Genomic DNA, 12,687 nt, shown 5'->3' with positions numbered 1-12,687 from the left:
TTCCTATTATGGAGAACAACTATATTGTATACTCGTCTGCATGAAATTAGTAATTTGGGTAGCTTATTTTGTATCAACACAACTTCCTCGCATTATCCCGGCTTTTTGCTACAGCTCATAGGAGCCTGGGGTCCGCTTGGCAACTAATCCCAAGGATTGGCGTAGGCACTAGCTTTTAACGAAAACGCGAAAAAGGCTATTTAAAACATTTGGGCTAATTAGAGTAAATAGATAATCAAAATGTATGTGGCCGGGACAGTCAATCTTTTTAGGGTTCCGTACACAAAGGGCAAAAACGGGACCCGAGATTCCGCTGTCTGTTTGTCCGCCTGTCCGTCCGTCTGTCTGTCACCAGGCTGTAACTCATGAACCGTGATAGCTAGACCGTTGCCGCTATAACAACAAATACTAAAAACAACATAAAATAAATATTTAAGTGAGGCTCCCATACAACAAACGGAACCCTTCGTGCGCGAGTCCGACTCGCACTTGGCCGGTTTTTTCGCAAATTCGTGTCTGGTCTGTGTCCATAGCACAGCACACAACTCACCATTATAGTGCAAACTAATTGATTATGTACGTGAAGTTAATGAAGTCTACGAAGTAAAATTGCAATAAATAATTTGACGTTACTAGTTATGAAATAGAAATATATTTATTTGCGTGAAATATGCTTGATAGGTATATGAATATAATAATAAATTTTACCTGTCTTTGAAGCAAGGTTTGTCGAATAAGCGAGCTCGAGGTATGAGTTGAGACCGCTTGCTCTTGGCGTGGTTTTGAATCTGTAAATCAGTGAAGGTCTCTTCTCTGATAACTGCTAAACTTCGGCTACGACGTAAATTGGAACCTTCTGGTTCTTTGTGTTTACACAGTCTACCGTAACTGCCGTTGAATTCGGTATCAGAGTTTGAAAATCGTTTCTGAAGCAGTTCTTCCGCGGCTTTAGACCGTGTCAAATGTTGGTAAAACTCGTCTTGTGGTAATTGCACAGGAAGCTTATAATATTCGGCTAATTTACTTTGGTATTTCTCGTGTTTTTTGTTCTTAGTCTCGCAAGTTTCCTTATCCTTTTCCTTAGATTTAGTTAGCTTCCGTTTCTTGGGCCGTTCTTCTTGACTCTTTTTAGATTCTAGTGAATTTCTCCGTTTATCGAACTCCAAAGTTTCCGTAGGATTTTCAAAATACTGGATATCACCGACGGTGTTTGCTGCGGTTTTGTGCTCTTCCTGATTCGATTTCCTTTCGACAAGTTCTCGAAGGCGGCTTCTTGTGGAGCTTGTGTTGGACGTGACGCTTTCGGGTCTTTTGTGAGGGTATTCCAAGTTGGATGAAGAGCGCCTGAAGAGGCTTGTCTTAATCGATCCGAAGTCGCCTTCGTCTTGACAAGAAGCCGCTGAGAAGTTCTGTGTCCTTATGCGGTCAACGTGATTCTGGCTAGAATACGACGCGACCGAGTCCACTGAATGCCTGAAACGCAAAACACAAATAGATTAGATTATGATCCTCTCCCTCCGTGTGAAGCTAAGATAACCGTGTTTGCTTAAGATATATGTACGCTTTTGGTGTGGTTTGTTTGAGTCATAGTTGTTGAGATGACGTCAAAGTCAATGTTGAGTTAGGATACTCCTTTGTGTGCCGAATATTTCATTTTTCGAGACATGGACTTATCAAGGACTAGTCTTTTAGCGAAGTTACGCCCGGTAACGGCATTATTATGGCTGTGAATCGTTGGCGATCTGCCAGTGCCGTACAGCGCGGTATGACAACGAGTCTTGTCAAATACAGATATCTTATTTCCCTCGAATAATCTTTTTAGATAACAAAGCAAAAAGAAAAATTAATCACGTGACAAAATAATCAATCCAAAAAGGCTTTTTGATTCACTAGTTGTTATTGTATAAAATATGTGTATCTGGCGGTTTTTCTTATAGTTTCTACATATTTCGACATTGTTCGTGCGAAAACTGCGAAATGGGCATTAACATTGAAATTCAGGGTAACCTCTTGTATAAAGTCCTCTTTTGTTAAAACTGCATGATTTCGTTATATCGTTACTTACAACTTTTATTATGCGATATTGTAATTTGAGGTTAATGAATTAATTACCTTACACTTTAATCGACAGGTTAAATTTAAATGTTTTAGATTTCCTTAATACATAACATTAAGGCCTAACTGGCCCAAGACATAACATTACAGATACTATTTTGAAGTCGTGCCAAAACAGCTTCGTCTTTAAACCCGGCGCCTACTATTCTGGAACGGAATTTAATAGGAAGGCATTTGGCTGCGCCATCATAGTTTTTGTCCACCCGAATTTTCATACGTTGGAACGGGTTAAAAAACCAACGAACGTCATGCTCAGACCTCACAAAGTTTATTCGTTGAGCCGGTTAAGCGGGATAATTTGTAGACATGTTCATAAATAACCGCGAACGTCTCAATTCAGCTTTGAGGAAACTTATGATTTCTGGATACCTACTCATGTTTTCTGAAGACTCGAAGAGAGATTAGTTTTTTTACCACTTCCCAGAAAATTAACACATTGTGTGTCGTCTACTAAGAGCGTCGTCTATAAATATTCACGCTCCAGAGACGTCGCGGGACATGTGTCAACCTTTTTGGGTAAGCAGTGAATTTTACCGGAGTGTCCCAGAACTTTAGCTATGTTTACACCTTAGCGCTGACAGTAATATACGACTATCCGAAGTTTTTTTAATCTTGAATAAGCTTCTTGAATTGAATATTGCAAAGGACTAACGTGTATGATTTAAGGCAGTTGAAATAGTGTCATAAACATAATGCGGTGTTTAACGTATGATGCGCTGAGCTATAGTAATGTCAGACCCAACTAATACTGCATAAACTGCAAGGACAAAGCGTGGAAGTATGGAAAATAAAACGTTTCATAATGACATTCTTAGACTTTGTTCTGTCAATGTCGGATTTTTTTTATTTAATATGTTTATCCTTCAAATACTTTATTTAGTGAACAGGCAGTGATTTCCGAAGCAGGCTATAGGTATATGTAACGTTTTTTTCATGCATTAAATAAAATGAAGCGCATAGCATGGTATAATAATATACTCCGCCTGGTACTCCATTCCGAGATTCGCGTATGACCTAACTGACACGCGCCTACGTCATCATGCTGTTTACAGGTTCTCAAACTTTGAAATGTGGGAGAATTTTAACCAACGGTGAAAATTATTTTAACGGCATTAATTTTAAGTTATTCATGTAGAAACATAGTAAAATAAAACAAATCTAATGTATTAAATTAAACTTTATTTATCTATACAAGACAAACGTTTAAAAAACTAATTCACAGTTACACATTAATTACCAAGCTTACGACGTGAAAAGTTTGGAAAACACTGCGACTGCTGACACTGAGCGAGAAGGAAATAACAATTACCACGCGTTCGACAAGGATGACGGTCAGGGCATGAAGTTATCTAGATCCGAATTGTCAAATGTCCCCAGCGCTATCCTGTGTTGCCAGTAGTATAAACAGAATTACCCGAAAGTCTGAAATTTCTTTCGTGGATCGGAAGATATTGCTAACGAGTAATTAAAAATGACGTGTTATTGTAAAATTTAAGCTAAAATACATATAAATGAAAATTATAAAATTATAAAGAAATATTTTAACTTATTAACCATAGGTATAATGTACCCATGTAACATGTTATGTTGAAATAAAGTGGCAATGTTATTGTGACGTAATCGCGTGTCACTCTGGGAATGGAAGACCATGTTTTATTAGACCATGGCGCATAGATTGTGATTAAATGCTTTGTAAATTGATTAAGCAAATCTCTAAATCATTGCAATTGAAGAGGATGTTCTCTCACGTACACGTGTATGAGCATTTGGCTGTTTACCAAACAGTTGTCTGTCAGCAATAAAAATCGATTCGTCTGTTCTCTCCTAATATTAATATGTTGCATTTAATCAACAAGACAAATCGTCATCACGTCTATTTGCTCTTATAATTAGGTTCTGTAATTCTGTTGCTTATCTAATAGTTCAATTTAGTAAAGAAATGGGTCGCACGTTAATTCTCGTGTCCTTGACTTTCGGAACAAATTAAATCAAAATGTCTGTATTAACTCAAACGCATCAAAATAAATTGTTTCCTTATACGGCGGATATTATTTCGATTATTTGTACAATTTTTCATAGGTACATTCTTCTTATGTGTATTTTTAGCAATCTAAATGGCTAACGGTCCAAAAATGATCCTGTATACAACTGTATCGAACTGTACAAAAACAAAAAGTTAGGTGTATCGGAATTCAATATCCCTCGTATTACCAACTCAGCTTAAAACCGCTTAGATTTCTAAGTAAACTATGTAGGTAGGTGCTAGAATTAGTTCAAAGAAGTTTCGTGTTCGGTCTAATGTAAACTAAGAAGGCCGGGTTACTAGTGCAGTACAGTCTCGAGCTCGAGGCATTTGACAATACAATAATTATTGGACACAGGACGATCCCAATTTCTTGACGCATCCGGCGTGTGTATAAAATAAAACAATGGAGTATTTAAAACGAAGGATGTGTCGTTTTCCGCACTGTATGCTTGTTTATTGTTTCCGGTTTGCATATTATTATAATATGTAGTTGTGAAATAAGCATGTGCTAGAGGCAATGATGACATTTTATCCTTTAATCTCTTTCTATCATAGGCCAGATGAATGAAAATACAAATATAAGTAGATTATATTTAAATGATAATTTAAGGGCTTGTAATATAAACAATTTAGGCTTAGGTATCTACTTTAATATTGATACAAAGGCTTCTTTTCCACAGCACTATGCTGTGCTACGTTTAAGTACCTACCAGTGAGACAGCTTCGTAGCTTAAGCTTGGCCAATTTTTATAAATACATATGTAGAGCTTCTTAGCCCTGGGTGTGTGATATTGATATACAAACATTATCCCTTTTTGACAATTGTTTAATCCAAAAATATGAACCCCTTTGTCTATATAATTTTGAATTATTCATAGTTAATCCCCCTTCAACAATATTTGTTTCCAATTTAATACAGTAAAATTATATTTTTTTTTTGCGTCAAATCCGGTAGTTCTGATTTTTTGCAGGCTTGTTTATGATGTTGGGCGTTTTTAAAGTAGACTAAATTTGCTACAATAAGACACTAGAATTGTCTCTGTACATCTAATATTTTCCGATATAAAGCCTTTCAAAATTTTATAATTTTACATCAGTTCTTAGGTATAATATAAAGGTTAGGTAGGTAATTTATATGGAATTCATCACCGCCACGTTCTACAAAATATTTATTTTCCATAAAAAAATGTATGAGTGCCTATTTTGAAAAAATATTTTTCAGAATAAGGAATAAATGAGCTAAATTGCCCAATATTTAATTTAGTGCAAATTGCCACACTGTGATTGAAAAGGCCAAAATTATCACAAAAAATACATATAATTTTCATTTATTGTGCATAAATTAGTTTTTTGTATGGAAAGGTATAGCGACTATTTCAAAAATGAATTCCTCGTCCCTAACTTATATGAAAATGATATATAACTTGCCCTAGTTGCTAAGAGCAGGAAGAAATATAGCATAGATTGAACCTAGGAAGCCGACCCTTTCCCCCCTGTTTTGGGGGGTAGGCACGGTATGATCTTGTGGCTACCGGGCCAGCTTTGATTGATTTTAGAAACAAATGTGCCAACCGGCATCGCCTGAGACAAAAGTGTATACTAACTGCACTTACTTAGCCTACGAATACAAGTTCGAAAAAAATATACATTTTGAAAGGCTATATCTCGGAAAATATTAGATGTACAGAAACAATTCTAGTGTCTTATTGTAGCTAATTTAGTCTACTTTAAAAACGCCCTAGGAAGTTACTATCAAAAACTAGTACTTTAGGGTTATAATCGCCCAAATCTAAAAAAAATTGCGGTTTATTCGATTTTTGACATCATAAACAAGTCTGCAAAAAATCAGAACTACCGGATTTGACGCAAAAGAGCCAGGTTATAAAATTCGACAAAGTTACTGGATTATTTACCAACCGTTCCAATTAGGAAAATAAATTATTTACATAAACATTATTAATATTACTTATTTCTTCTCTTATTCAATACGTTTATATAAGTACATAAATAGTGTTAATCTGCACATTTACCAAGGCCCCAACGCTGTCTGTTCTCTTTGACGGCGCAGCAACTAGTATCATTTCGCTCTCCTTGCTCTTTTAAAAATGCCATTTGTCAAAAAAGGGCAACCATACTGTTGACAAGATGGACTTCAAATCCAGGTGTCCCCTTTTTAGGTAGACCTAGGTTGTGTATGTGTGCGTGAAAACGTATATGTGTGCTCTTTTAGGGATGTGAAAAGTCGATTTTAATCATGTTATATATCGATAAACGCTACACAGCGGAACGAAATTGCGATTAATTGAAGCTTCAATATCTTCGTTAAACATAAACATAATTGAAATGCTAATGAATAATGAATATATTATAATATAATAAAATAATTCAATTATTGCGGAACACCTATTTTAGTAGGTATGTATGTATTTTAATTAAATATCTGAACTTTCCCTTGGTTCCCTGCTGGGTCGTGACTATAAAATTGTGATCTGATAACCACAATAAAGAATAAAAGCGTTTTTGTTCATTTTAGGTATCGTTAAACCTTTGAAGTAAAATTTAAATTGCAAGAAATGTCGATAGTTTATCGATATGACTTTATCGACATGGCTACAGCAAGGTGGGCCACATTGTTAATCGTACACTAAACAAAAGTGGTCCCACTGACAGCTCGCTTGGAAGGTATCTCTGTATATTATATCTATGACATTTACATCAACAATTTTTTTTGTATTTTTTTTATCTAAATTAATTATATTTCTTGAACAGCTATATCGGGTCTACTAACACGAGAAGTGTAAAAAAAAGTGTTTAGTATCAATTAAACTTAAATAATTATATTTTATAATTTTCTAAACCATTAATTAATGTGCATTGCTTCAAATGCAGAAAGATTAATAAAAAAACATATTTATTGTGTTCGCACAAACAACGTAATTATAACTGGACTAGTGCTTCTTTTTAAGCGTACCTACATGACACTTGTGTCAAGAGACACCGCTATCAATCTGTTCTTTATTGCGCATTGTTATGTCCAGAAAGTATTAAATCGTCATATTAATAATAAGTTCCTAATAATAGACATAAGTGACATAACTGACGCTGCCATCGTATTTAAAGATAATTTGTTAAACATAAGATTAGGTACCTCGAATATAAGTACCTACATATTACGAAATGTGGAGAACGTAAGAGGCATTGTATTTAATGATAGAGACTCAAACAGATAAAAGACAGAGATTTACTCAGCCCCTTCGCGGTCAAGTGAATCTGATTGTTTTGGTCGGATGGATACGAGATAAAAAGACAACAACACCGTCTTAAACCAACGCAGAATTTTACCCGACAGCGCCAGGCAAAGCTAATAGCGGACGGGACACTTGGTAGAGATAAAAACACTTGTCATTAAAAACAATGAATGAATTGCTTAGTCCGGCAGGCAAAAAACCGCCATTCACCTTGTAATTTGCACATAATCAACACAACGTGCAGTTTATTCACTGAAGTTATACCAAGGTTTTGCCAAAGACAACATTTTCATTTAAGTATGCTGTTAATTGATAGTGTCTCTTTTATCAAATCGTGTCGATAAATTTTATCCGGTTGGCGTGTCGTGTCGTGTGTTGATGTATTTTGAATCCACTGTAATAATCTTTTAAGTGTATAAATTATTATCTACGCTTTATTTCCGGTACCTTCTCAGTAACGTGATGTTCATTTACCTTAATTCACGATTGTATTTTTTGAGATGTTTACAAAAAAAATGTATTGTTCGCATTTTTTAATTATTTGTAATACTGGTAGCCGAGCGACTAGACGTGCGCTGTGGCTTCCAATTCGCAGGTCGGTGTTTCAAAGCCCGTACGCACCAGCCGGCGTATTATGGATGGCTTTATCCAACTTTATCGACGTGATAAAATAACTGTCACTTTTTAACACCGTGGGATATAAAGTGACGGACGCCATTTTATCACGCTGTCACGTAGACAAGAACGACCATCATATCCGTACAGATCAACATGTCTGTACAAAATGTCCATTCATTTGCCAGTGGCTTGTCTGTGAAGGAAAATATTGTGAGGAAACCTGCACACATCTGAGGTGAATTTCAATGATGGAGTCTCTAATCTGCATTGGGTTGGGCTAGCATGGGGGACTTAACTAGGGCCCGAATCGTCTTGTTTGCAATAATTGCAATCGCTCTTGCATATTTGAGGGATATTGAGGCAGGTAACGAAATTTCGATTTTTGTTTTTCACGGTGCAGTACGATGATGTGGATGATGTAACGATAAAAATGGATTGTTTAAAGTAGTCTGAATGTTTAATCACACATGTCAATCTGAAATGCTTTTGACCAGTGTCTTGAAAGCATCGTTAAAATGTTTCTTTTATTTTCGCGTTCGTCGTCAACCGCACCACATTTTTTACGAAGATTTTAAAATAGAACAGAGTATGTGATTCAGTGTCAGATATTTTTAGGTCACCAGAGAGGGGCGTAAACGTCTCGTATAAACATTTCACGAAAATTTCGCCAACATCTGAATGTAAATAAAAAACTGGTTTCATTATCGAGGTTGATATTCGACATTGACCCGTAATGATACGTTTGCAATTCGTTATAGTGCGTGTATTGTTGGTATGTGGGGAACATAGTGCGAGTTGGCACATAGTTAACTTTTTATCCACATCCGCGGTAGCCGCTTTCTTCCGTCCGTGACACCCCAGTTGTTATCTGTGTTTATACATGTTTTTACTGATGTGGTAACTATGGTTTATATTAATATTAATAAAACGTTTGCGCTCAAACAAAAATGAAAACAGATTAATTATTTTATTATAATGTATGATTCAAATGAACAATAGAACAAGTATGACAACATAAAACCTTAGCATAAAAATGATTACAAATATCCATGTTGCATTGTAAAGCCCTCCGCTTTACCGTAAAGACCCCTTTAAAAGATTGCAAATTGAGACTACGGCAGCCACTCCATTATAAAATGTTACCCGCTCTCTTGCTCCCATTTATTTTCTTTCCACGAGTATAGTTTAGTGTTGATTTCATACAATAGTAAAATTTGTAGTTATATTTACGTGTATATACACAAAGTAGTCCTTATTAGCAGAATTAATGAATAGTTTTGTTAATCTTGGAACATTATTACCAACTGTCGCGACACACAGGCCAATTCGAACGTACATTGACATCAGAATAATGTCATTTATTTATTGTGCGTCTTGCTCGCGCCATTACATCGGTCAGTTACGGACGAAATGCACGATAACTGAATAACATCTATAAGATATCATTTTACATGTCAGTGTACGTTCGAATTGGCCTGTCAGTTCCTGTAGCGTTTCCTGGTCTACTGGCAGGTTACGCCGTAGAGATAGAGGACCGCCAACTTCCTACCGTACCGGGTTAGTTTGCGAGTTTGTGAACCACTTCGATTCACTCGGAATATTTTATCGAACATTCTTTGTGCATGTTGATAATAGTTAAAAAGTTTAACCAGACTACGGTTTTTTTTTGTAAAAACTTAAACTCAGGCGTTATAAGGACTATAATCGTTTGACACCTCATTCGCCAAAACGACTCTTAACTGAGTGTTGCGATTGCGATGTTGACGCTATAATATAACACACGACCCAAACATACCCAACACAATAAAATCATGACCCTTCCCGTGGTCGTTAAAACCATTACGTATTCATATTTAATTTGACATTTTGTTAACATAAATCTATGCCACGCCTATTTCATGTTACTAACGCGATTGGACACAATAAATACAAACCGAAACACTAAATAAATTAAATCAGTCTGAAATTAAAATAGCGCATAGTAAATAAATACTTACGACAGTGCCCGTAAATTATTGGCAACCGTTCAATATTTATATAAATAAAGGTACCTAATCTCTCTGTCATTATTGTTCTTGAATCTTGAAGAACTTCTTATAGAATAGCAAAATATAATCACTACACCTTATTTATAAAACAAAGTCCCCCGCCGCGTCTGTCTGTTTGTGTGTTTGTATGTTCGCGATAAACTCAAAAACAATTGAACGGATTTTCATGCGGTTTTCACCTATCAATAAAGTGATTCTTGAGGAAGGTTTAGGTTGATATCACTTTATAGCGGCGGTCTGCAACCTGCGGCCCGCGGGCCGCATGCGGCTCGTGAAACTGTCACTTGCGGCCTGCTAGCCTCTCTGGCTATGTAATATTGAGAAACGACAATGTCTGATAAAGTCATAAATATTAACAAAGTGCGGCCCGCGTCAACTTACTCATCGTTAACTACGCTACTAAAACTACGGAAAAAAAGGTTGCCGACCGCTGCTTTATAGTGATAGGAATTTCAGCGAACAGTAGATTTCGCATCAAATTAGGATGGATTTCATAAAATGTATCAAATTTATTTAAGTATAAATGGGACATAAAAATACAAACGAAACAATAAAACTAAACTACATCCAATATAAAACTTAAAATAATCTTATAAATAAACATTTCTGAGCGTCTTGTAGATGCGTCTGGTGACCAGAGGGCTGGCAGCTACTTCGGCCAGAGACTAATTCTGGCCATCCAACGAGGTAACGCTGCCAGTCTTCTGGGCACCATAACACATTACAGCGACCTGGGGAGCATTTTTTATTTATAAGTTTATTTCATAAAATGATACAGTACTTTTTTTCGACACAATAAAGAAATCAATAGAATCGTATATAAATTTACCTGTACAATATCTACCCAGATCGAATCAGATATTTACTGTGTATCTAAGTATATTATATTCCCGTTTTACACTTCATAAAAGTAAGGCACACCTTACCCGTAATGTAAGATAATTGCAGTGTGCAGTGATATCAATATACTATGTGTACGCGTGTGAAATGACATCCATTACATAATTACACGTATGTCGTTCTTTGTAACATTTATTAGATAGAACTACTATGAATTTTACGCAATACTGGACATGGCTATATTTCTTAGTTAAGTAATGCACGTTATGTAATCATATGAAATAGTTCTGCATGGTCATTTTATTTTATTATGTACACTTTATTTTAGACGCCAATTAAGTAAAAAGTTATTTAGGGCTTAGGTAGTGAAACATCAAGCTTCTGGAAGATTACAATGTTTTAAAATATGGACTCATAGAATTCGTGAAGTTAAAAGGATATTATAATTTCAATGGCTTTGCTTTCAATTGGCTACAATAGGGTAATGCGCCAGTAACTGACCACCCTAAAATAAAAATGAATTCTATTCACGTATAAACAGAATTCATTTTAGTATAAGGTGGCTAGTCATTGAAGGCTGGCCAGTTATTGAAACCTTATACTAAAATGAATTCTGTTTATAGGTGAATAGAATTCATGTTTAGTTTAGGGTGGCCAGTTATTGGCCAGTGGCCAGTTACTGGCGAATTACCTTACTTAAAAAATTAATTAACAGTAACCTTCAAGGACCAGTCTACCGATTAAAGTTCACTTTAGTGATAAATGTCATTTCGCAGTGACATTTTCCGTGAACCTGAACCATTTCATTAATTTATATTAAACTGTTTCTTAACTTGACAAGTAGGTTAGCTTGTATGTCAACTGTTATAACCCGATAATCTAGTTTAATCGGTTGCTACATATAAGTACATGTTTTAACTAAACGCAAACTTAAGCACGGCTTGTCATGTTAAAATTTATCTAGGGTATACCAAAACCAATATTGTGTTAGGTACAGGGCTATATAAAATCCACGGTACTTGCCCATGTTACTTTAACGTGACTAAGAACAATATAATCTAATTACTTTATTTTAGGCTCTTCGAATGACATATTTTACGATGTGGATAATATGCCCGACGACGTTGTTACGTTAACATTTAAAAGAGATAATATAGTCATTAAGAGGTTACCTACAACGAACTATTTCCAGACGGTCAATTAAACTGGCGTATATTACGATGTAATTAAATTTCTGATAACGATTGTCTGACTCCACTGTAGTAATAAATATTTTAGAATATTGTATAGTGTGCCAAGAATCATAAACCCATTCACTTTGATTAAGCACACCTGACTGTTACTAATTCAGTTTAATACTCTCAATTTAATCGTAATGCACTGTAATTGAAACGTTAACGTTATTGTAGAGTCAACCCATGAAATGATTTTAATGCTTTCAGCTAATTCGATTGCCCGCATCAGTGGCTTGAACGTTGTCGTTGTCAACTTCACATCGGTGTTAAGGTCAACTTGGCTTGCGCAAGGTTTATTTACGTTTTTTGTTGATTAAATTAAATATGCTCCGACAGGAGTTAAGAACCAATAACAAATTGTGCTGAAACCCTTGATTTATTCATCTTTTTTAGGGTTCCGTACCCAAAGGGTATAACGGGAGCCTATTACTACTTATAGACTCAGCTGTCCGTCTGTCTGTCCGTCTGTCTGTCACCAGGCTGTATCTCATGAACCATGATAGCTAGACAGTTGACATTTTCACAGATGATGTATTTCTGTTGCCGCTATAACAACA

General features: G+C 35.7%; 2 protein-coding genes across 2 annotated transcripts in view; one reads left to right on the top strand and one right to left on the bottom strand.

Annotated features, from left to right (window-relative positions):
* LOC134793532 (calcium uniporter protein, mitochondrial) overlaps positions 1 to 12,687 on the top strand; it is a 133,866-nt gene that overhangs the window by 10,310 nt on the left and 110,869 nt on the right. The window lies entirely within an intron of this gene.
* The window catches only part of LOC134793515 (repetitive organellar protein), a 93,180-nt gene that overhangs the window by 5,082 nt on the left and 75,411 nt on the right, over positions 1 to 12,687 (bottom strand). The window contains exon 2 of the mRNA XM_063765097.1: positions 709 to 1,473. Within this exon, the coding sequence (XP_063621167.1) occupies positions 709 to 1,473 (765 nt within the window). The remainder of the gene's footprint in view (positions 1 to 708; positions 1,474 to 12,687) is intronic.

Source organism: Cydia splendana, chromosome 9 (genome assembly GCF_910591565.1).
Source record: "Cydia splendana chromosome 9, ilCydSple1.2, whole genome shotgun sequence".
NCBI lineage: Eukaryota > Metazoa > Arthropoda > Insecta > Lepidoptera > Tortricidae > Cydia > Cydia splendana.
The sequence above is the reverse complement of the archived record's forward strand: the minus strand, read 5'-3'. Positions and strand labels throughout refer to the sequence as shown.